General features: G+C 34.5%; 1 protein-coding gene across 11 annotated transcripts in view; it reads left to right on the top strand.

Moving 5' to 3' along the window:
* The window catches only part of NOL4 (nucleolar protein 4), a 384,666-nt gene that overhangs the window by 103,213 nt on the left and 254,683 nt on the right, over positions 1 to 26,770 (top strand). For all 11 annotated transcript variants that reach the window (XM_019014258.4, XM_055368017.2, XM_055368018.2 and 8 more), the window contains 2 exons: positions 16,576 to 16,687; positions 17,577 to 17,689. In XM_019014258.4, coding sequence (XP_018869803.3) covers positions 16,576 to 16,687; positions 17,577 to 17,689 — 225 coding nt within the window. The remainder of the gene's footprint in view (positions 1 to 16,575; positions 16,688 to 17,576; positions 17,690 to 26,770) is intronic.

The raw sequence follows: 26,770 nt of genomic DNA, 5'->3' as shown, positions 1-26,770 counted from the left end.
ACATGAACGATATGCAAATTACTGGAGTCCCTGACAGAATGAAGTGAAATTTTTGCCATCTTTCTCTGTCTCCCTAAGACGGCTAATTATTGCCTGCTTTGAGTGGCTACAGCAACTGTATTCTTGGATATGTGTTCAAAAAGAAATGCTTGCTCCCCACTGACCCGCAGTGTGTAAGAAAGGTAAACTTTAACAAGGGGAGTTGCAACAGAAGTCTAGGAGGTTTTGAACATGCCAATGAACTCTAGACCAGAAAAGTGGCATTCTTTGTGGTTCTCCCCTAGGGCCCAAGGGAAATATAAATGTATCATATTACACATACTCTTCAGGAAAAATCAAGACAGGAAGAGGTTTTCCACACTCCCATGTAAGTAATTGTGTCTTTTAATGTAATTCTTCATGTCACAAGTAATTCTATAAACAATGACTTTGCTGAGTTATCTTATTTAATGCAATATTTAGGAATTCTCTTTATTTTATGATTAGTGAACATGTATGAAAAAGATCTTTTTCATTGCCCATCTGCTTATTTTTTCATCTAATATAAGAATTCTCTGTTATGACAATCTTTTCCTTAGCAGCCAAATATTCAATCATAAGAAATAACAGCTGAATGTGGTGGCACATGCCTGTGATCTCAGTGCTTTGAAAATTAATTATAATTTAACGTAAACCACTTTCTGTTTTCTGCTTGATTACACTTCAGTCTACTAATGTATACTGATATAGTACCAAATTCATCTGATGGTGCCCTAGAATGCTGCTACCTGTATATGTTTTCCTCCTCTAGTTTCTTTATATCATATGGTGAAATGCTTTGCCTTCTTTTAAGCTGTTTTTGCCTCTGGTCTAGCACTTGTACCATTTCCCTATCTTTGGAGAATACTGACTTCCTGCCTCTGTAGCACATTCACTTTTCATTTCTTTTACTCTGTGTTGAATGCATTTGCCTCAAATCTCCAAATTGTTTTTATCCGTCTGACAAACTGACTTGAACTATCTAAAAATACTCCTGCCTGCTTTATACCTTCTTCAGATTTGCCTACTTTTATTTTAAATTTGACCACATACTCATCAAATTCTCAGCACCACAAAATAACTTTGGATGGACAGAGTGCATTCCTCTGCTTTAGACCACTGTTTTTTTTATTAGATATCATAATCCATTTATGACTCATCAAGTTAATTTAGTGGGCTGTGATCACTTTTAAAAATGAAATAGAGAAGAGAGTAGAAATGATCAGTTTGATTTTATGAGTGTGTATATGTGCTAGCTTATGATGTAAAATGTATGTATACCTGTACTGTCGATATAGAATGTTGGAAAGCCTTGCTTTAAATAGGCACTATGATTTCAAGCTGCCTGCAGACTCTCCAATAATTGCTTCCACCTACCCTATCACTTCTGCTTTTGGTATATCCTTAGATTTTCCTGACATAACAATTTTTTCCAAAGTTAAAATTACCTTCAGACTCAAACCAACATTTTCATTCATATTAGATAAATATAGTCTTTAAGGCTGCTAGATTTAACACACACAGGATAACCAGTTATATTTGAATTTCAGATAAACAATAGTTTGTAATACGTTTGGCTCCAATATTGTATGTTTATCTAGAATTCAAACTGAACTAGGTGTCTTATATTTTATCTAGCAAACTTAATCCTATTTAAAAATCAGGCCGGGCGCGGTGGCTTAAGCCTGTAATCCCAGCACTTTGGGAGGCCGAGGCGGGTGGATCACGAGGTCAGGAGATCCAGACCATCCTGGCTAACACTGTGAAACCCCGTCTCTACTAAAAGTACAAAAAAATTAGCCAGGCGTGGTGGCGGGCGCCTGTAGTCCTAGCTACTCGGGAGGCTGAGGCAGGAGAATGGCGTGAACCCAGGAAGTGGAGCTGGCAATGAGCCGAGATCGCGCCACTGCACTCCAGCGTGGGCGACAGAGCGAGACTCCTTTTCAAAAAAAAAAAAAAAAAAAAAAAAAAATCAACCCAGATACTCCTGACTGGGCTAGATCACCCATCTCAACTAGGTAAAAAAGGGAAGGGTAGATGAACGGGTGGGAAGACTGAGGGAGAACATGATCAGAGAAGAAGGGAGAAAAAGAAAATGTGGGCAGTGCTTTTCTACAAATGGTGCATTGGAGTAATGCTAATATTGCCTGAGTCATAGCAAAACAAGCAGTACTGCAGGATTGATAGGAACTCAAAGAAAACATAAGAATCCTCCACCAGGGAGCATGGGGATTTGGGGGTGATTGTGCAAATCTGGCAGTTTCCTGGTTTTGCTATTGGAAACATCATTTAGGCACAGGAATTCTTCTGGTCTTTAACAGGCATTCAAAGGTCAGATAGATACTCTATCTATAGATAGATAAGTAGTTAGGATTCCGAAGCAAAAATTTTTGAGAGATACAGTGATTACAAATTTGTTTAGGCAGGCCAGTATGTCTGTCTTTTGTCTAACTGATTGTTGCTAGACAAGAACTTTTTATCTGAGAGTTTTCTGTTTGAGTCCTGATTAAAGCCTTTTTCAGAGTTGCTTTGAAACTAATCAAATAACTACCAATAGATAATTCCAATAATTTGATATATCCAGGCACATTAATGCTGTAGAACCGTATTGAGTAGTATTCAGGGGTAATTATGGTGCCTATGCATTCAATAGATATTTGCTGAATAAATAAATATGTAGTTGAAAATGTCTTTATCTTTGCAAGACTGTTTCCTTACACATCTCTGCAAATTAATTATTTCCTCTGCAGTAGTAAAATGATGTACACTGCTAATCCTTTTTCATGGACAAATGGGTTAAAATATATTTTAATAGAAAAGAAAATTATTGTCTGAGCATTTCAATTTTATAACACATCTAGAAAACTATCAAAGTCATAGCTAATGTAAGTTATCACATTATATTCCACTCGGGCTCAAATGTGACAGTGATTGCATACTTTTTAAAGTCCTAAATGCAAAGATATTCAATATATAAAACGGAAAAAGACAGATGTTCCTTGAATTGAAGATATGCATAGAGCCTAGATTTATTTTCCTCAGATAGAGGCCGCTCTGGAGTTTGGTGTTCTATATGTTTATGAATCAGGACATACAGGCTTTTAATAACATTTGGATTTATAGGCTCTGTTCAATTTAATTTCAATTTTATGTTTTACAAATAAATTTTCTATATCTTAATTTAGTTACATATATTGCAGAGGGTTTGTGATACAAATTTTCTCAAATCTAGTAAGATAAAAAAATTCCACTAGGAGATTATTTCTAATTTATTCTTTATCCATGAGCTGCAGGATATTGATAAGAGAAAATGTCAGAAGTTTGGCCTCAAGGGCAAATTCTTTTAGGTACATACAGTTTGATATTTGCCAAAAACTATGGTGTTCATATAATTATTCTAGTTAAATAAAGCCATTATTGCTATTCTCTAAATTCATTTTAAAAACAAAAGGTGGAGAAAGGTGATTTTAAAAATTTGTGTGATTATATTAATTATTGTTTGCTCTAAAGTTCAGTATCTGAAAAGGAGCACAATATACCAAAGCACCAAGTTACATTTTCAAACTACTGATATTTAGGAACACTCATCATTTTTTTATTACACTAGTGAATTTAGGTTAAAATTGTATAATTTTGGTTGATAAATCTTTTGATTAGCTTATTTTTGTTTGCTTGCTTTATAAAGTGATTGTTACTACTCATGATTTGCCAATGTTATGTGATGGCTTTATTTCAGCTCACACATTAGCTTCAAATCTTAGACCAAGAATGGCTTCTCTGCTGGCGAATTTCTTACAGTTAGATGTCTTGTTCCTTTAGGAAGAGGCAGTTATTTACATTCCTCTCCTAAATTCCATTAAAAATGGAAGTCCAACGCATTTACTGACTGGCTGCTAAAACATTACAGCATTGTCACAAAGCCATCATTTTAGTCCTCAGTTTTGCTGGAATGGAACAGATGGCCTGTTAATTTTTTCCAGGCGGAGCTCTGTGTTGTTACTGCATAGTCTGACTTGTTCTTGAGAAGCTTTGTAACCTGAGACAAGGTACAGAGTGCTTGACTGACCCTTGTATTCAGAAAGGTCACCCCAAACTAGTTAGAGCATTTTACACTTATAAAGAACTTCACACCAGGGAGCATTATAAACATTTTAGAATAATTAACCTATGCTGTGAGGTTAATATCCCAGCTCTTTATGGATGAAACAATCTCTATCTTTTTTCAATACTGATAACTAGGAGTGGCTGTAAAACAGTGGTTAAAGTGATAGGCTTTGAAACCACAATAGCAGGTGAGTCCTGTCTCTTGTACATAATTGGCAAAATACACAACCTCTCTGAAGCTTAGCTCCCTCATCTGTTACACAGAGATCATGATAGTGATCATGGTAATCTGTTCGTGGGACTGTTGTGAGGATTAAATAATGAAACTCATGTAAAGTTCTGATTCAGCATAATCCATTTACTAAGTACTCAATTAGTGGAAAACAATCAGACATAGATTGCTTGGTGACATTTTCATCCATGTAATGAAGCCAAAACTAATAATTGTCATGTAATTAACGAGAATCTTAATTTTGAGGATTGCAAATTCTCTACCATTTCAGGAACCAGAGGTTTGCAGGTGTATATATAATACAAACTGAATAGTTAGAAACCCTTTTTATTGAATAACTTAGAAATGAAACATTGTTGCAATTAGAGAGGAAGGATACTTGGGACTGAGAAAAGAAGACATGGTCAAATTCCCCATGTTTTAAAATTATTTTCCGTTATTTTTTTCTCTTAATTTGCACTATTTTATGGCTTGAGTTAAGGAGATAAACTTACATTACATACTTATGATACACAGTCTGAAAAAATAGAGCAAAACAACAATTTGTTATTAAATTTTTTTGATTAATTAACTTCTTCAATTTTTCTAACTTTATGTTACTTCAGATCGAAGTTGGAAAGGTCATTTATTTCTGAAGACTCTGATACTAAAAAAGAAAATGTGAAAAAACTTTAGTATTATATATTATTGAATTTACAAGATGAGTTTTGGAAATTAGATTGCTTGTGGTTGCTTTTAAAATTTCAGATTTTTGGATAACTTACATGTTTACCTTAACTGCATTGTGTTAAGGCGAAGGCTAGTAATACTCAGGAATGGCCAGTATTTGGCTTTATAGTTGTAGGGCTTCTTAAAGTACCATTTTTTTCTTCCGAAAGGCAGAACATTGGCAAGTAGACAAGTATATTTGTCCATGGGATTTTCAGTAAGGTATTCCCAAGAGTTTGCTTGTTGTTTTCTTTTATAACCCACAGATGGAAGATAGGAAACCATGCCCTTTATAGAACTTGATCATTGAGCTTTCTGCAGGTGGAAAAGTTTGTCACTGGATCACTAATGTTGTGCTGTTATTGCTCCAGAGGCTGATTTTATTGTTCAGTCCATCAAAAGAGGCTGTGGTTAAATTACTTTTATATGGAAGTATTACTATACTTTTTGGATGGTAGAGGTCATTTCTACTTCTAATTTATGGAAATAATTTAATCTATTATTTTCTGTTTTACTGATGAATTCCAGTCCTAAAGGACTTAGACTGTAATATTTACACTGAAAACACTATCCATGTTTCCCAATACTCAAATGAATTAAGGCCTTTACAAGTGGTAAGTTATGAAAAACGTACCTTGTGCCAAATTCCCCCACTCCACAACCGTAGATAATTCTGAAATGGCCTCATTGTCTGGGGTGACACTGAAATTCTTTGTCTCACTGCCAAGGAAATCAAGAACATGGACACACCAAGGGTGAGATTAGAGCAGAAATTTAATAAGCAAAGTAAAGAGATGTACCCTAAAACTTAAAGTATAATAAAAAAATAAAAAAATTAAAAAAAATTAAAAAAAAAAAAAAAAAGAGAACAGCTCTCTGCTGCAGAGAGAAGTCCCCCAAAAAGGATTGCCATTCTTCAGGGAAATGCAAGGGTTTTTATAAGCAAGTTACTGGGGAGGGAGTATTTCATCTACATAGGGCGTAAAAAACCTATTAGGACTAGGTGTGTCATTTGCATAGGGTGTGACACTCTGGCAGTCCCCACCCCAACCTTTTATTGCCCAGGCAGGTCTTTAGCCTAAGTTACTCCATGTTGCTTATCTTTTCCCCACTGTGCATGTGCTAAGGGGGAGCGGGGTGGGCAAAATTTTAAAAATTAGTTGTGCATGGTAGATTGTGTCTGTAGTCCAGCTAGTCAAGGAGGCTGAGGCAGGAGGCTTGCTTGAGCCCATGACTTTGAGGTTGCAGGGAGCTATTATTATGCTACTCCACTCCAGCTTGGGTGATGTGCCTGGCCATGGTGGGTGTGACTGGCCCAAGGTAGTTCTTTCGATTGGTGCAGCTGCATGCACCACCTTCATGCAAGCTTCCAGCTTCCTTACTGGTGTATGTCCAAAAAAGGAAAGGAATGTGCTCACTAGGGCCCACAGTGCTTACTGGGACCCACTGTATGCATGTGAAACTTGCTAATTACACAGGAGGCTCCGTCTTTGTGCTCGAACTTGCTTCCTTATCTATGTCTGCAGCCTGATCTTCCAGGCTGCTCTTTGTTAGAGCAGAAATTCTGCCGAGGACTCTTTGCCCTATTTGCCTAGCTAGTTTCTTCCTTCCTTCTCTCTCAATTCAAGGTTAAAAAATAATAACAATAACAAATCTTTCCCATGACTCAAGTTGAAGATAGTTTAACAAACACTGAATTTTTCTGTGATGACATTTTGATACTTTGGGTTTCTTGAAATTTTTTTTTTGTCTGCTTTCCCTGGGCCCTTAGCATTTGTCTTGTCTGTTGGATAAGCCACCCATGGTCCATTAAATTTACAGAAATAGACCAGTATTTGGGAAATCCTTGTTTGACTTCCACCATTTTACTTTGCCCTCTGCTGTGTAACAACGACAATTCATTTCATCTCTTTACAGCAGTCAACCAATTTATCAAAAAGTTACTGGAAAATCTGTTTTAACCATTTGCTAAAATAATGGTAGTAAAACCACAGTGAAAAGTGTAACATTATATAAACATAAGAAAACAAATCTAGATTCATAGAAAACAACATTTGTAAGAAATAAATTCCCCATAATTATTTACTTGATAAATAATGTTAGGTCATTAGTTTTAAGGTTCAATGTGGCCATGTTCCAGTTCATCCTTAACATGTTTGTTTCTGTTGTGAGCAATATATTTAATATGTGGTTTGTCACATGGAAGTTGTGATTTTTTTAGTGCTTAGTTAAGAGGGATCAAGACTAACATCCATTCTTTATATTTTGTATCTTATCACTATCAAGGGACAGTGTTTCTGTGTTCATAAACAAATTCTAAGGAAATACTCTTTATCTTTCTGAAATATAAAAATATTTTTAAGAATACATTTTCAAGTGAAACATGTTCTTACCAATATTCTAGAAAATGTTCTGTACTGTATATTCAAAATCCAATTTCCATCTAGAAGCAGAATATTCACATTGGAAAACTGGGCCCAAGACATTTATGACATTTATGAATGATTATAGTATTTTACACAGTTAATTGTAATATTAGTAGAATAGTATTTTTAGTATCTGAATCAAAATCTTTTTAAATTTCTGTTCCTTCTAGGTTTTATTTGCAACTGCTATTACATATTGCAAGAAAGATATTAGGACTTTGATAAATGGGCTACCTTGAGGGACATGTCCCTGAGTTTTATCACCATTTATGAACATCTATTTAAAATTGATTTAACATTTCAAACATTAATTCCCAGCAAATGAGAACAGGCCTTTCATTAGGGTAAGAGTCATAGAGGTACTTAATATAGGCCTCAAGTTGGAAGAGGATTGGCACATAGGCTTTCAATGCTGTCTCTGAATTAGGTTAAATAAAGATGCCCACAGAATCAAATGGCAGTATTTCATCATAAAAGTTTAATTATGAAATGTAATTATTCAAATATACCATAATTTAAGAATTTTCCAAGGACAGGACACTGTTTTAATTTTTTTTTTTTTTAAGAGGCATTGTCTCACCCTGCTACCCAGGCTGGAGTGCAGTAGCATAATAATAGCTCCCTGCAACATCAAAGTCATGGGCTCAAGTGAGCCTCCTGCTTCAGCCTCCTTGACTAGCTGACACTACAGGCACACACTACCATGCACAACTAATTTTTAAAATTTTATATAGAGATAGGATCTGTGTTGGCTGGGTTGTCACGAACTCCTAGTCTCAAGTGATCCTCTAGGCTCATCCTGTCAAATTGTTGGGATTACAGGTGTGAGCCACCATGCTAAGAACTTCAGTAATGAAGCTTGTCTAGGATATTTTCCTTTTTTGCTAGCTTTATTGAGGCATACTTGGTAAATGAAAATTGTAGCCAGGTGCAGTTGCTCATGCCTGTAATCCCAGAGCTCTGGGACACCAAGATGGGAGGATTGCTGGAGGCCAGGAGTTCAAGACCAGACTGGGCAACATGATGAGACCCCGTCTTCACCAAACCAAACAAAACAAAACAAAACAAAACAAAACAAAAAAAGTTGGGTTTAGTGGTCCGCACCTGTAGTCCTAGCTAATTGGGAGGCTGAGGTAGGAGGATCGATCACTTGAGCCCAGGACTTTGAGGCTACAGTGAGCTGTGATTGCAGCCTGGGCAATAGAAAGAGACCCTGTGACCCTGTCTTGAGAAACAGATTTTATATATGTTAGGTGTACAACGTGTTTTCCTACACATATACATTGTGAAATTATTACTGCAATCAAGCTAATTAGCATGTCCATCACCTCATATAGTAACCATTTGTGGGTACATGTGGTAACACTTGAGATTTACTCTATTAATGAATTTTAAGCATACATTACAGAATTATCTACGGTTACTATGCTATACATTTGATCTCTAGAACTTACTCATACTACATAATGGAAACTTTGTACCCTTTGACCAACATCTCCTCATTTTCCTCACCCTCCAGCCCCTGGAACCACCACTGTATTCTACTCTCAGCTTCTATGAGTTTGACTTTTTCAATTTCCACTTACAGGTGAGATTATGCTTGTCTTTCTGTGTCAGGCTTATTTCACTTACCATAATAATCTCCAGGTTCATACATGTTGTTGCAAATGACAGGATTTCCTTCTTTTTTGGGGATGAATAATATTTCATTATGTATGTGTAATGACATGAAATATATATGTATATATACACATATAAAATTAAATATTGATATATATTTTATATCATATTTTCTTTATCCATTCATCAGTAGACACTTATATTGTCCCCATATCTTTTTTTTTGGGGGGGACGGTCTCGCTCTGTCACCCAGACTAGAGTGCAGTGGCACAATCTTGGCTCACTTCAAACTCTGCCTCCCGGGTTCAAGTGATTCTCCTGTCTCATCCTCCCAAGTAGCAGGGATTACAGGTACCTGCCACCACACCTGGCCAATTTTCATAATTTTAGTAGAGATAAGGTTTCACCATGTTGGCCAGGCTGGTCTCGAACTCCTGACCTCTGGTGATTCACCTGCCTCAGCCTTCCAAAGTGCTGGGATTGCAGGTGTGGGCCACCGTACCTGGCCTAGTTGTCCCCATATCCTGGCTATTGTGAATAAGGTTGCAATGAACATAGGAGTGCAGCTATCTCTTTGAGATAATGATTTCATTTCCTTTGGATATATTCCCAGAAATGGAATTGCCGGATCACTTGGCAGTTCTATTTTCAATTTCTAGGGGAACCACCATATTGTTTTCTATAATGGCTGGGTTGATTTACATTTTCACCAGTAGTGTACAAGGCTTCCCTTTTCTTCACATCATTGCCAATACTTTTTGTCTTTGACTTTTTTATAATAGCGATCCTAACAGGTGTGAGGTGATATCTCATTGTGGTTTTGATTTTTATTTCTCTGATGATTAGTGATGTTCGACATTTTTTCATATACCTGTTAGCCATTTGTATGTTTTCTTTAGGGAAATGCCGATTCATGTCTTTTGCCTATGTCTTAGTCTGTTTGGGCTGCTATAATGAAATAATCTAGACTGGATAATTTAAAAGTAATATAAATTTATTACCCATAGTTATGGAACCTAGGAAGCCCAGGAGCAAGCTACCAGCATATTTAGTGTCTGACAAGGAATCATTCCACGTAGATGATGCTTTCTTTCTTGGTGGAAGGGCAGAAGAGACAAGCAAGCCCCCTTAGACCTCTTCTATAAGGGCACTAATCCCATTTATGAGAGTAGAGCCTCCAAAAGGCCTCACATCCCAACACTACTAGACTGGGGATTAAGTTTCAAAGAAAAAGTTTAAGAAGACACAGACATTCAAAACATAGCAGCCTATTTTTAAATCAGGTTGTTTTATTGCTATGAAATTTTTTGAGTTCTTTATATGTTTTTGAAATTAACCCTTTATTATGTATGGTTTGCAAATAATTCCCTCCATTCTATGGGTTGTCACATTCTATGTGTGCACACACACATACACACACATTTAAGTCTTTAATCCATTTTAAGTTTATTTTTGTATAAGGTGTGATACAAGGGCCAATTTATTTCTTCCACATTTGGATATCCAGTTTCCAAATACCATTTATTAAAGAGATTATCCCTTCTCTTTGTGTGTTCTTGGTATATTTGTCAGAGATTATTCTTTCTTTTTTATAGTTTTCATTGTATATATCTTTTATCGTCTTGGTTGAATTGTTTTTCTAGTTTATTTTATTTTTGATGCTATTTTAAATGATATTGTCTTCTTATTCTTTTTTGTATAGTTCATTGTTATCTATAAACATTCAGCTGATTTTGTATCTTGATTTTTTTTATCCTGCAACTTTACTGGATTTGTTTATAAGTTCTAACACTGTTTTGATGGGGTCTTTAGGATTTTCTGTCTATAAGATGATTTCACTTGTAAGCAAAGAAAATTTTATTTATTTCTTTCAAGTTTAGATGGCTTATCTTTTTCTAACTTTTTATTACTCTGACTAGGACTTCTAGTACCATATTGAACACAAGTGACAAAAATGGGCATCCTTGTCTTATTCTTGATTTTAGAAGAAAAGTTTTCATTTTCTCACCACTGAGTATGACATTAGCTGTGGGCTTGTTACATATGGCTTTTATTATATTGAGGTACATTTCTTCTACACATATTTGTTAAGAGTTTTAATCATGAATAGATGTTGAATTTTGTCAAATGCTTTTTCTGAATCTATTGAGATGATTATATTACTTTTATCCTTCATTCTGCTAACATGGTGAATCTCATTTATTGATTTGTGTATTTTGAAACATCCTTGCATCCTAGTGATAAAACCCACTTGACTATAGGGTATAATCCTTTTAATGTGCTTTTAAATTTTGTTTGCTAGTTTTTGCTGAGTTTTTCATCTATGTTCATCAGAGAAATTGGCTGTAAACTTTTTTTGTAGTGTCCTTGTCTGGCTTTGGTATCAAGGTAATGCTGACATGAACTTGGAAGTGTTCCCTCCTACCCAGTATTTTTTTTTTTTTTTTTTTTTTTGTGGGAGGGCGGGGATGGAAGGAGTTTGAGAAGGATTATTGTTAATTCTTCTTGGAATGTTTGGTAGAATTTACCAGTGAAGCCGTCAGGTCCTGGGACTTTCTTTATTGGGAGGTTTTTGATTACTGATTTGATCCCTTACTCACTATTGATCTGTGCATATGTCCTGCTTTTTATGATTCAGTCTTGGTATGCTGCACATTTCTAGGAATTTGTGCATTTCTTTTGTGTTATCTGATTTGTTGGCATATATAATTGTTCATGATTCTTGTGATTCTTTGTATTTCTCTGATATTTATAATATCTCCTCATTTACTTATAATTTTATTTATTTGATTCTTCTCTGTTTCTTGGTCTAGGTAAAGTTTTGTCAATTTTGTATATCTTTTCAAAAAATAAATAACTCAAGTTTCATTGATCTTTTTTATTGTTTTTATTTATTTCTATTCTGATCCTTATTATTTCCTTCTGTTAACTTTGGCCATAATTTGTTCTTCTTTTTCTACTTCTTTGAGATATAAAGCTAGGTTATTTGAGATCTTTTTTTCTTCTTTTAAAAATTAATTCATTAATATTATTATTGTTTTTAGAAACAGGAAACAGGCTCTCCCTCTGTCACTCATGCTGGAATGCAGCGGCATGATCATAGCTCACCGCAGTCTTGAACTCCTGGGTTCCAGCTATCCTCCCACCTCAGCCTCCTGAGTAGCTGGGACTACAGGTGCATGCCACCGTGCTCGACGAATTTTTACTTTTTATAATCTTTTTTAGAGACAGAATCTCACTATATTACCTAGGCTAGTTTCAAACTCCTAGCCTCAAATGATCCTTCCTTTTCAGCTACCCAAGTAGCTGGGATTACAGGCATGAGCCACCACCTCTGGCTCTTTTTTTTTAACGTGGCGTTTATTGCTATACACTTCCCTGTTTGAACTGCTTTTGCTGTATTTCATAAGTTTTGATATGTTGTGTTCCCAGTTTGTTGCACTCAAGATATTTCTGGATTTCCTGTCTGATTTCTTCTTTTCTCAGGAGTGTGTTTTTTATTTTCACATATTTGTAAAATTTTCAATTTTTCTTCTATTATTGATTTCTAGTTTCATACCAGTGTGCTCTAAAGATTTTTCATACGTTTTCAGTTTTTTAAAATTTGTTAGGACTTGTTTTGTGGCCTAACATATGATCTATCCTGAAGATTATTCCCTGTTCACGTGAGTAGTATGTGTATTCTGCTGCTGTTGGGTGATAAGTTTTGTATATGTCCATTAGGTTCATTCAGTTTCTAGTGTTGTTCAAGTCTGCTGTTTCCTTATTCATTTTCTGTCTGAACTATCTATTTACTATTGAAAGGGATATATTGAAGTTCTCTGCTGTTAACGTGTTGCTGTTTGTTTATCCCTCAGTTCTATTAACATTGGCTTTATATATTTAGGTGCTCTGATTTGAGGTACATATATATTTACCATTGTTATATCTTCTTGATGAATTGACTTCTTTATCATTATTTAACGACCTTCATTGCCTCTTGTGACAATTTTTAACAAGCACCCTATTATGTTTGATGTGAATATAGCCAGCCCTGATCCCTTTTGGTTACCATTTGCATGGAATATATTTTTCTATCCTTTCACTTTCAGCCTATGTGTCCACTTATAGCTAATGTGATGCTTTTGTAGACAGCATATAGTTAGTTCTTTTTTTTAATTCATTTAGCCACTCTGACTTTTGATTGGAGAATTTTATCCATTTATATTTAATGTAATTATTGATAGATAAGGACTTACTACTGACATTTTACTAACTGTTTTATGGCTATTTTTCTTTTCTTCCTTTCTTGGTCTCTTCCTTTGTGATTTGATGATGTTTGTGTAGTTGTATGTTTTGATTACTTTTTCTTCATCTTTTGCATATCTACTTACAGAATTTTTCTTTGTGGTTACCATAGCACTCACATAAAATAACTTATAACAAACTATTTTAAGATGATAACAACTTAACTTCAACGGCTTCAATACTTGGTGCCTTGAGTGTAATGGAGGGTCTGTTGCTAGGGTCCAAAGTGAAGCTGAAGTTGAGTGCTCACTTCACTCTCCTTCAACCATGTGGAGAACTTCTTTCTCCAAGTTGTGCTGCATGGGTTTGAGGGAGAGTTGACATATATAATGTGAAACCGTCTTTTCTACCTTATTTATTGAGTCTTTTCTTATTTCTATGCTCTACTCAGGTGCTGTAATCACTTACTTGGATTCCTTAGTTGTTGTGAAGGTATTTTTGTGCATGGATGGTTATTCAAGTTCATGTTGCTGTGAGGGGACAAATGCTGGAAACTCCTATTTCACCATCTTGGTGACTCCTGAAAATTCCAGGACTCTTAATTTCGAATAGGCCTGGGAGAAAAGATTCTGAATAGGGAAAAAAGTTTTTTTTTTTTTCTTTACGTGCGTTGCAGGAGAAATATTTTTTTTTCAGAAATGAGTATGAGATGTGAAAAGCCTGCTTGGAGGATCTTTCTTCCCTGTGCATAGGAGGACTCTGTGGTCTGTGGGCCCCAGTGAATATGAGGTGGGGAAGAAAAGATTCAAGGGGAGTGGAATGCCATGGCAGGTGTCCCTATAACATGAATTCTAAACACCAAGAAAACTATTCCCAAATAAGCGCTTTTATGTTATGTAATAGATAGTGACATGGCAAGTACTATGTTAGAGCCATACCAGAAAGAATAATATGATAAAATATTTGCTTAAAAATATTTTCTAAGATACAAAGTGGGCTTTGTATTATTTTATGCACACATGTATACATGAACACAAACATATTTTTGACCATTACATGTAGTATTTTTCAGAGTAAAGCTATAAAACTAATGTGATATGATTATTAATAATTTCAAGAAAAATTGATTTGGGGCTAAATGCTGCTAGACAAGTCATAGGATTGATTCAGGATAAATCTATCCTGAAGGGTTTTCTACACAAGTGCTTCATTAGCATGGGGAAAAAAGAAGATTTCAGAAAGTATCAGGACCGTGGAAGCCAATGGAGTGTCTCTCCAACTCCAGCACTTACCTATCTTTCAATGAAATATTTCTCTTTTATGAAGTAGATAAAAAATTTAATAGAAATCTAGAAAAACCAATGGAGCCTTTACCTAAAATCCTACTTGATAATAAATTTACTGGTCAGACACATTAGTTCTAATGGACTATAACTTGATGTGATTTGAAATATAAAATATAAGGATGGAACATGCATTATAGACTTTTTCTTCTGAATTAGTATAAAATATTTCTTCAGAGAGTAAGAAAATAATGATCTCTAATGAAATAAGTCAGTTAGAAGTGTTTATTCCCTCTGTAAAAACAGAAAAATAGGATTCAAATTCATATATGCTGTATGTGTTTATAGGGAAAGAGAGAGAAAATGAATGAGAACCTAAATTATATATATATTTTCTTATTAAATAATATAAAATTTTTCACAAAATAGTTTAGAATTGTTCTGATCATTTTCCTCACACAATAACTGCATAGTCTGAAGCAGTATTTTTTGAAATCTGGATATCTTACTCTGTCAATATAATATTTAAAAATAAGAGTTCTGTATTTCAACCCCTAAGAGTGTTGAATTTTAATGACCTGAATAGAGTTCTGTATTTCAACCCCTAAGAGTGTTGAATTTTAATGACCTGAATATGGATTATCAATGGCAGATTTTAATTGTAAGCCTGTTTCTCCTCTTCAGTATTCTTATGGCTTCTTTTCCCTTAATAGTCAATAGTCATAGTCAATAGGATAGGCTGTGTGGTACAAACTGATTTTAATATTAAATTAAGAGAAAAATGAGCTTTACAATTTTGGATCTTAGTATATGGGGTTTTCTCAAGGCTTTGCTTCTATAGCCTGGCTAAGCAAAGTTGACTCCATCACCACTAAGAGAACTAGCACCCATTTACACTCAATTATACATTTGTTGCACATTTTCCCTCATTTTTACTAATTTAAAATACATCAGTGTTTGTAAGGGCTATAGATGCACCTAAGAAATCATCTGTGGCATTTATGTCTTATTTGCAACTCATTTATTCCTATTGCTTATCTTATATTTCATGTAAAATGTTAGTGCTATGGTGGAAAACTGAAGCCCTGCATCAGACTTCTTAGTAGCACTGTCTGAGTCACTGTCAGCTTTTATTTAAAGATATTCAACTATCTATCAGTTTCACGTAAGGAATTATTTGCTTTGATGAGAGAACTTGGTTTTAGAAAATTAATATTTATAAAATTACTGTAATGGTAGTATGGATTTCTAACTTGATTCTAGATCATGGTTCTGAAAACAAAGCTCTATATAGGCCACAGAAAAGGCTTGCTCTGAAAGTCAGTGTGAGCTATTATGGACATACATTATAAAAAATTGACATAAAATGAATGAAATAGGTGGCCTAAATGCATTTCCAGATGTGTCATTTTCTGTGGAAGGGATGATTCACTGCAGTAAATATATACATAAGTTCTGTTTGAATTTATTTTTTATTCTCACTTAAAATATTTTGAAAAGCAACAATGAAGAAATGTTCATTGTGCAAAATCCAGAGTTTATTGCTCCTACTTGGGGCTAAATTACAAAAAAGAGTATTTAAAATTGGATACAAATTTGATTGTGCTAGCAGTAAGTTTAAAAACAATGTTGGCAATGTTTAATAATAAGGAAAATTCACTAGGACATCTGTACACTGTGATTATTTTACCTAAAAGAAATGCAAAATATAAACAGATGCCCATCGAGATGTGGTTGATTTTTGTCTCCACATGGCATTATTGGCTTTTGTTAAAAGACATCTAATCAAGTTTGATAGATATTTCTTGAAATGATGCATGGTATGCAATGCATGCTTTCATTGTGCTTCCTGCCATTATGGAATAACGTGTCCTATTTGGAAATACAATGATCATTTCTGTTAAATCATACTCAGTCAGCTTATATAATAACACCTGTATTTTGTGAATCATTTCAGATTTCAGAGAGCTATGCCTTCCTACCAAGAGAAGCGGTGACACGATTTCTAATGAGCTGCTCAGAGTGCCAGAAAAGAATGCATTTAAACCCAGATGGAACAGATCATAAAGGTAGCTGCAGTGTCAAATAGTGAGATTTAAAGTAATTTTATTCATAATGGCCATTTGTATCTCACATTTTTATAAAAACGTGGTAGACTGAAACAGTTCAACAAGTCAGATCATCTCATTTATTCAAGTAGGAGGCAGTGAATTTTGAATATCCACTTATAAAGTAATTCAGTGCCCATTCTTAGAAGAAAGACAGTTTCAGCTGTGGCAAATAACATTTTTCCCTGTAATAATGTTTTAATTTTCATTTATTATATGTATTTCATGCCATTTTAGATATATTCAGCAAGGAAATTGGTTTCTATCAATGTCTTTTTAAATCTAGTGATTCCTTATTTCTAAAAATTATGAATAATGTGGAGTTTCTTTACTAAAAAATTTTACATTAAAATTATGATTTGGCTTTAGCTCTGATTAAAATTATTGAAAATTATTTAGCTAAATATGACTTCCTCTCAGAGATTATATCAGTCTCAGAGATACATTTTTTGCTGGCTCATTCCTGTGTCTCGAAGGTTAAATAGAATGGCCAAAAGCAAAAAATTGAGCAGATTTCCTTCGGCATTCAAAAAATACATATAGAAAGTAAAGCAAAGAAGAAAAATACAAATAATTGTGTTAGTAACCACATTAGGTTTATTTATTGTTATTCAGGATGTTTAAAAGTTCCCCTGCATTTATAAATAATTTATTAGTACTGTTAAACAGTGTCAATACACCTTTGTAGAACCTTACTAGTTGTTTTTTCTACCATCCAACTATAATGCTACCATGCTTTAAGACACTTGATATCTAAAATCCTGTTTCAATTTGGAGAAACAGATCATTTTAAAATTACAGGTAGAATGCAGTATCACTTTCATTACCCATTAAAAATGTTTTATTACAGATAATGGAAAACCTCCCACTTTGGTGACCAGCATGATTGACTACAACATGCCAATTACCATGGCCTACATGAAGCACATGAAGCTGCAGCTGCTAAACTCACAGCAAGATGAGGTAAAATAAAAACATCTACATTTGTATTACTTACAAATTGGAACGAAGCTTGATAACCATGACTATCATATTAAGCATGATGGCATTTTGAAGACAGTAATTTATTTTTTAATGAATGAATCTCACCACGGTTGCACAGATGGAAAAAGTGAGCAGAAACTCCTAGTCCACAATACAGAGCCCCTGCTTAACACCTCTGTCTTAGTGTTATGTGGGAATTTGTTTGTTCCCAAGAAAGCTACATTTTCCTTAGTAGACCATCACTGAGCTGGCCTTGGTAAAGTGCTACAAAGTTCAGAGGGGGTAAGTTCACAGTAAAGTATCCGAAATAATTTTGAGATTCTAAGGAAATTTAAGTACTAAGGCTATTTTGCATGGCAATCAGAAAAGTAGAGTTAATGGGTATTTCAAGTATTATCATTTCTCCATCATTCAAACCTTATGTAAATTTTAAAGTTATTTTTTAATTAACTGCTATTCTATATATTATTTATTTACTTCTGTGCATTTCCTAGAGACAATCTGTGGTCATTCTTAATTAGAAGTGTTTTGATGTTTTAAGTTATCCTATTTAATTTGTATAGTGAAAATTTAGCAACATGCTGCATGTATAGACACTAAAAACATATTTCTTAAATACTCTGTAGGATTCTAGTTAGCTAGCCATTTTGGTTGAAGCTATGTCAAAGCAGGGACTAAGTTATATATGTATGGTTTATATTCTCCAAAATAAATAACAATAGCAGATATACAATAGGTGCTTAGTACATCCTTGTTGACTAGTTAATAGATGCATTCAGGTTATTTATATTAGCAACAGGTTCAGGTCCTCAGGCTAATAAATTATCTCCTTGAAATTTCTCTAAAACAGGAAATGAGGTTAAATGTTTGTTTTTCAAATACAGAATTATTTGCTAAGCTATGATTGCATTCTTTTAAAATTACTTTTTGTTGAACTTACTTTATTCATAAAACTCAAATCAAGTTTTTAGTTTTCCTCTGTATTTAAGCAGGTTTAACCTCCAAGCTATATTTATAAAATTGTTTGATCTCAATAGATGTTATGCAGGGTATACTCCATACAAAAATTCATATTAGTGCAGTGGCAATATTGGATTTTATATTGCCATATGGCTACATATAAATAATTGAATAAATAGTAATAAAATCATTGGGTTAAAGATATCAATGACAATTAAGAAAATACTAATGTCCTTCCATCCCTGAGAATGATAAAAAAAAAAACTATCTTCATGATTCATTATATAGTTGAAAAAAATTTTTAAATGTCTCATTAACTAGTTAGAGCTGTCAGATTATTTGTAGGAAGCTCATTTAGATGTTGATATGTTTATTTCTAGGCCAAAATGTAAGAAGATCCACTTTGTGCCAACAATGCGCCCACATATGCTGATCCCTTCTGGCTTCTAAAAAATCATAAGTATTTTACACAAAAGAAATAGATCCTTTAAAATTTATAACTAGATTAGAAAAATAACTCTTATCCTTACATTTTGAAAATACTAAATTGGATGTCACGCTTCCTTAAAATATTTAGATAAATGACTAGTTAGATTATTTGCAAAATTTTTAGAAAATTGTGTTTATTGAAAGATGAAAAAGAGGTTAAGTAAAGGAAGTCACATTAAAATGGAATGTAAGTGAAATATTCCTGTCTAACAAATTATATTTAAATTTGAATAAGCATTAATCCAATAAGTTCAACCAATATTTATTCAGTACTTATATGTATCTGGTCCTCCTGAAGAAAAACAGTGAATAAATTGAGAAAAATCTTTGTCTTTTGTGGGTGTAAACATATAATAAAGAAAATAATGGCCATAGGTATATAAGAATATGCTAAAGGCTATTAAGAGAAATAAAGAAGGCCAGACATGGGACTCCCTTTAGAACTAGGGAATCACAAGTTTAAAAGGCTTTATTAAAATGTATCATTTGAATAGAAGTGAAGGAAATGTGTGCATGTAGCAGAGGGATATAGTGAAAACTTCCTGAGGCAAGTATATATCTAGTAGCTGCAGGAACAGCAAGACAGTCAACATGGTTGGAACAGAATGTTCAAGGAAGAGGAAAATAGGAGAGGAGTTTAAGGAGATAGTGGAAAGCCAAGTTATATAGAGTCTTACATTTTAAGAACTTTTAAATTTTACTCTGAGTAATATGGGGAGCCATTAGAAGGTTTTGAGCAGAGAAGTCATGTGATCTGATTTATATTTTAACATAATGATGGGGGCTGAGAATAGATTGAAGAGGGAAAAAAACTGGATGCAGGGACACCAGTAGAAGGTTATTACAGAAATCAATGTGGGTAAGGAGTTAACAAAGCTCTCTATTCCTTCCTGCATGAGAAATTGGCCTTTGAATAACTTTTGGAGTTTGTGCTCCACAAAACTGCTAACATTGAAATGATAACTCTGTTACTAGGCAATGTTCCTATGGCAAAAATGATTCCAATTGATAAACTGTATCAGAAGACTAGAAATATCTGGTTAGAATCTTCAGATTTCCTTGAGTTGGATGATTTTTGCAATTGGCATGTCCTTTGTGGGGACCTTAAGTTGTTAACTGTGGTGTGATAAGAGATTTTTGTCTCTTTTGGGGCATGGGGCTTCTCTGCTAAGTTTCCAACCTACCCAGTATGATTACTGCTTTCTTGTACCTGAGCTATATCACAGGAAGAGCTAAAGAAAATATGTCTAATTAACTATGTGAATTGCTACATGGCCCCTGCAAGGGCTTCCATGGAAGAGAAACACCTGATGCTGCCCTACTGGCAAGAGTTTCCTTTGCTACATGTTTCTAGAAGAAGCTAATGCCAAGTGTTTTCAATGGTCCTCTTATGAGTATACATTTTAGTTGGATTTAACAAAAGCTTCTGATGGATGTTTCAGGAAAGAAGATAATAGTGGCTTGGATCAAAGACATAGTGGTTTAGGTAGTGAAAAGAGGTGAAATTATGAATAGATTTTAAGTTTTGCTGACAGATTCGATGTGAAGCATGAAAGTCAAGAGGTAGTAATGGCTCCAAGGTTTTTAATCTGAACAAGTAGGGTAGAATTGGTATTAACTAGTGTAAGAAAAACTGTGGGTAGAAAACATTTGAGGAATGATACTAGAAGTTCATGTGAGCTCTTCGTTAGAAATTCAAGTATATTTAAGAGGTTTATTAGAGATTCAAGTAGATTTGTCAATTAGACAGTTGGCATGTGTAATTAAGAGCAAAGAACTAAGCTAGACATAAGGCCAAGCATCATCGGCAGATAGTGTGTGAAGCCATGAGACTGAAGATACTACCAAGGTAGTGAGTGTAGACTGAACAAACAAAGTCCAATAACTTTGATTTGGGAAATTCCAATGTTATAACATCTGGCAGATGGGGAGGAACCAACAGAGGATACTGAGAAAGAGCACCCAGGGTATTAGGAGAGGCAGGAGAGTTTGTGAACTAGAATAAGACTGGAAAAAGGCTTTTCAATATGTCTACAGTAATGTATTATGTCAAATCAAGTGATAAGTCAATTATACTGAAGTCTGAAAATTAAATTTGTGTTTAGCCTGGTGGAAGTCAATGGTGTTCTTTACAAGAGCAGTTTTTATGGGGTGCTCAGGATGAGAGCAGCAAGGCCATTGAAGAGTTTGCTATGAAGGGGAGCAGGGGAAAGAGGTAGGAGATGGAGGGAGCATGGGAACAGGAGTTTTTTATTATATATTTTTTTCTAAAATCAGAGAAATTATAGCATATTTACATGTTGATGAGATTCATGTAGCAGAGGAAAATAATGATTTAGAAAAGAGGAAGGAGAATTGATGAAGCAATATCCTTGGCATTAATAGGTAGGATTTCTTGTACAAAATTGGAAAAGTTGGCCTTAGAATGGAGCACAGACAGGAGGGATCAGATAGAGGTAGGCGAATGGAAATAGTGGTGGAGATTATGGAATTGTTCTGCTGTTTGCTCCTAATTCATCAGTTAAAAAAAAAAAAGCAAGACTAAGGATGTTTGAGAAGGTGGTGAAAGTTTGAGAAGAGGAGAGGATGTGAGAAGTAGAAATCTAGACAGTGAGGAGTGAATTGACCAGGAAAATGGACCTCTTTTGAGTTTCAAGTAAAGTCATTTAAATAATTGCTCATCTCTATGTCCAGCTATGTAGGGGCATGGGTAGAAGACAGTAAGGGAAAAAGAGAATTACTCACATTTTGGGTCTTGTCGAAAGAATGGAAGTGTTATATAAGGGTATGATTAAAATGACAAGCCATGTAATTCTAGCCACATAAGAATATAAGTGAGATCATGAGAGAGGTGGGGCGAGAGCAGAGGAGGTCAATGCAAAAGGGTTAGAGGGTTAGAATCAAGGGGTGATAAATATCAGTGGGATAGAAATTTCATTGGAATACTAGAATACATGCAATACTAGAGCAAGTGATCTGGGAAATTTGAGATGTTGTGTAGAGAGTGAGATGCTTAAAATCAAGATTTTGGAGGATGTGCAGTTGCTGGTAATGAAATGCATAGAACATGATTATGAGAGCAAAATGGTTGAAGAAAGGTAGAAGACCAGATCATTAGGGAAGAGTTCATGAAAGTGACAGGTCAGGATGTTTCCAGAGACCCTGAAGTAATCAGGGACCGAAGCATGCGTAGTTGTCTTTTTTTTTTTTTTTTTTTTTTTTTTTTTTTTTTTGAGACAAAGTCTCACTCTGTTGCCTAGACTGGAGTGTAGTGGCGCGATCTCGGCTCACTGCAACCTCCGCCTCAAGGGTTCAAGCAATTTTCCTGCCTCAGCCTCCCGAGTAGCTAGGATTACAGGTGCCTGCCACTATGCCAGGCTAATTTTTGTATTTTTAGTAGAGATGGGGTTTCACCGTGTTGGCCAGGCTGGTCTCAAACTCCTGACCTCAGGTGATCCACCTGCCTCAGCCTCCCAAAGTGCTGGGATTACAGGTGTGAGGGTGCCTGGCCTGAAATAATATTTTTAAACAGTTTGCTAAGACTATCTTGTGAAAAATGTCAAAACATGTTCAAATATCAAAATTCTATTAAATTACTCTTTTTATGTACCCATCAAAGAAAGAATTGATGTGGAGAGAAAAAATACACAGGAAAATTTAGGAAACTGGCCGTAAATAATTTACTACTTAGAACCACTGACATGCTGCTCTACCTCCATTTTGCAGATGGGGCACCAAGGTTTTTAGCTGATAAAACTTGCCCTAATAATTAAACTGGTAGAGAGAAGATTAGATATTTGAACCTAGGTTTAAATAACTTTGGAGCCCAAAGTCTTCCTACTCTGCAACACATCCACTTAAAATTAGTATTAACTATTTGGTTTTTTAAACAACAAATCAATGTAAATAGAATGCTATGGTGTAGCTCAAAGGGGAGAAATTAGATGTTTTTCAGTTTTCTTTTGCTATGTACCACCCCTAAAACTTAGTGTCTTAATACAACAATGATTTATTAATACTCATTATTCTATGGGTTAAGCAGTTAGCCAAGAACCTCTGGGTGATTTATTTTGTTACTTTTGGCATAGGCTAGGATCATTTACTCAGTGACATTCAATTGGTAGCTGGACCTGGCTGGATAGTCCAAGAAAACCTCACTTAAGTACCTGGTTCCTTGATGCTCCTTTATGCTCCTTTACGTGACCTCTCACTCTCCATGTGGCTGGCTTATGCTTCCTCACAGTGTGCTGGTCTCAGGGTAGTAAGACTTCTTAACTGACAGCTTTATTGTATGGCAGCTGGCTTCCAAGAGACAGGAAGTGGAAGCTCCCTGTTGTTCTGGGACTGACACAGCATCACTTCTGCCATATTTCTATTGACCAAAGCAAATAACAAAACCAGCCTAGTTTCAAGGGGAGGAGAGAGAAATACTGTTCCTTGATCTAAGGAGCAGCATGCATGTAAGGGGCAGTGGGGAGGGGAAGGGATCCATGGTAGCCATCTTTGGAAATTATCCACTGCATGGTCAATATCCATAAAAAAACCCCAACCTCCTATATTAACCAAAATAAAATTTTAATGAATTAACTTGTTATTTGAGGCTTACTGCATTGAGAAAGATTTTACAAAATACTGTATCCAATATGAGATCATTTGCCCTTCTTATAAACTGTTGGTGAGGGTTTAAACTCGAACAAACTTTCTGGGGGATGATTTGATGATAATTATTAAAAACTTTTCAAATATATTTATATTACTTGACTAGAAATTTATCCTAAGGAATGTGATATATGAAACAACAATTTATCTATTAAGATGTTTACTGTATTGCTAGTAATGAATGACTGAGTATATTTTCAAGATCTCACAACAAAGGATTGTCAGTTATGCACTGCCTAAGATGGTAGTCATTAGTCACATGTGAATGTATAAGTTTAACTGAACATTAATTAAAATTAACTAAAACTAAAAATTCAGGTCTTAAGTCACACTAACCACATTTCAAATGTTCAACAGCCACATACGACTAATATTTACCTTATTGAATAGAGAATATTATAGAGCAATTCCATCATTGCACAATGTTTTCTTGAGCAGCACTGGACTGGGCAGATAGCCAGCATTAAATAACTCATTGAACTACATGTTGCAGGACACCACCCCAAAGATTCTAATTCTAGGTCTGATATGTGGGACCTGGGGATATGAATTTTTAACAGGATCTATACTCATGCACACTGAGGTTTGAGATGATGAATTTCATAGAGATGCTGATAATGTAAGCTTTAATTTGATTTGAGCAGATGATAAGTTTAAAAAAATCAACAGAAGAGAAGATTGGTGGGAGTGGTTTTTAAGCAGTCTTATGGGAAACCGTAAATATTTGATTGAATAGCATACACATTATTTGATAAACAATGGATAGGGCTGCAAATTTATAAGCAGAGAAGTGACATGTTCAGAAATGGGAAGATTAATTTGGCAATTGTTAATAGGCAGGACTGGTGTAGAGAAATTGGATGTGGATAAGTTAACTGGGAGACTATTATTACATAGTTTAGGAAATGGCAAAATGCAATTTTGAACTAATCAGGCAGGACAATAGCAGGCGAAATCAGGAGGTATATGGTAGAGACCCTTTATAGATAATATCTGGAACTTGAAAACTAAAATGAAATATGGAGCAGATTAGGGGTCTCCATTTCAAGCAACTTCTGAAGATAGAAACAAAAGCTCAATAACAAAGGTTTTGAGAAATAAATAAGTGCCATGTTTAAAAGGGAAAAGACTGAAAAGAAAATTATTTGTTACAGTTAAATTGTTCTAATATTAAACATTAAGTTTCAAGGAGGCAGAATTACTATGGTCTCTGGCCATGACTTTCATTATCATGAGATTTTAGTCATGTAAGAAATAAGCTCACACAGTATGATGTGGAGAGTTTTTTCTGGTTGTCAAACAAAATAGATTTTCATAGAGGAAAGGAATTAGATGAATGGTCTAGAGATAATCATGAATAAAATACTTAATATCAGATCAGTCAAGTTTTCTGATTCTTTATTCTTAGAAGCCTTCAGTAGTTTCTTCCTAGTGTAATTAGTATTTTATCTATGTTGGTAAAAAAGCACAAGCTTATATTTCATATACCTCTGCTAACTTTTATTAAAAACAATAATTTAATCAATTATTAACTAAACTAGAATATACAGAATTAATACATGCACTTAGTCTCATTAAAGCTCTTCACAAATGTATAACAATTGAATTCTAATAAGGAATGTAATTGTGAAAATGAATTATATTTCATATGTAGTAGTGGAGGAAAATATTTAAAATATTCTCAATCATTAAGCCACTTATGATGGTAAATAATTTAACATGGTTTTTTTAATTACAAAAATACATAACTATACATTTGGTTACATAAACATTTTAATCTCTCATCTGAATTTATTAAAATGTATGCTGGCAAGAGTGTCAGCATACATTTTAGTGGTGATAAAAAATATATCGATTTTCCATAATATGCTGTGGCTGTTTTTACAACCATTTCATAGAACAGAGGCTGTGACTTGAATATTTATATTTAGCTCTTCTTTAAACATAAATACACACACACATACATATCCTCATATACATATAGATTTTACATATTTATATGCCATATAAATGATATTTTACTAGATTACTTATAGTTAGCTTTTTGTGACCTTTATAACAAATATTTATAAAGACTGTTTATATGTTTATGTAAACACACAGCTACTTTAGTAACACATTTTGTTTGCCTTTACCATTATATTGAAATGTGTTATATTTTGTTGTATATGTTCATATACTGTAATAAATGTGCATAATTTTATATACTGTAGAATTTATTGTATATTCCATATAGTAATATTAAACCGTTTTATTGTGCTTATCATGTACCTGACATTGTTCTAGATACTTTAAATATAGTACACGCCCTCACTCCACATGTGACTCTGTGAGAGCGGCACAATTTTTATTTCCATTGTATAGATAAAGAAACTGAGGCACAGTAAGTTGAGGTAACTTGCTTAAGGTAGCATATCTAATAACTGGCAGAATATGGACCTGAATCTAGGAAGTCTGGCTTCTGAGAATATCCTCTAAAATACTATGACATCACAGAAAGTATATATAGTGTATCTAATAGATATCTGTATCATCTATCAACGTGTGTATATATATATGTATGTATTTGTATATGATCAACACTAGTAACAAGTCCACATTGTTATCACTGATAATGTCAGTCCACATTGAAGTATCTTATTTTTGCATACACACACACACACACACACACATACACATTAGAATTTAGAATTGGAGTAAACATAATGTATTGAGAGAGGGCATGCAACTAAGAGAAGTCTATGTGGCTGATTGTCCAGGGATCTGACACAGTGGCATTTCCTTACTGACTTAATGAAGAGCTAGTGCTACTCGGTGTGCCCAAGCATGACCCAGTCTTTGATAAAGGAAAGACACCACAGCCAAAACCACCAAGCCTGATATAAGAATCAGAATGCCAATTTATTAGTCTACCAGGATGGTCTTGTTCATTAATAATAGAAACTCCTTTGC

Source organism: Gorilla gorilla, chromosome 17, assembly GCF_029281585.2.
Source record: "Gorilla gorilla gorilla isolate KB3781 chromosome 17, NHGRI_mGorGor1-v2.1_pri, whole genome shotgun sequence".
In the NCBI taxonomy this organism is placed as follows: domain Eukaryota; kingdom Metazoa; phylum Chordata; class Mammalia; order Primates; family Hominidae; genus Gorilla; species Gorilla gorilla.
This window is presented reverse-complemented; position numbering and strand designations above follow the sequence as displayed.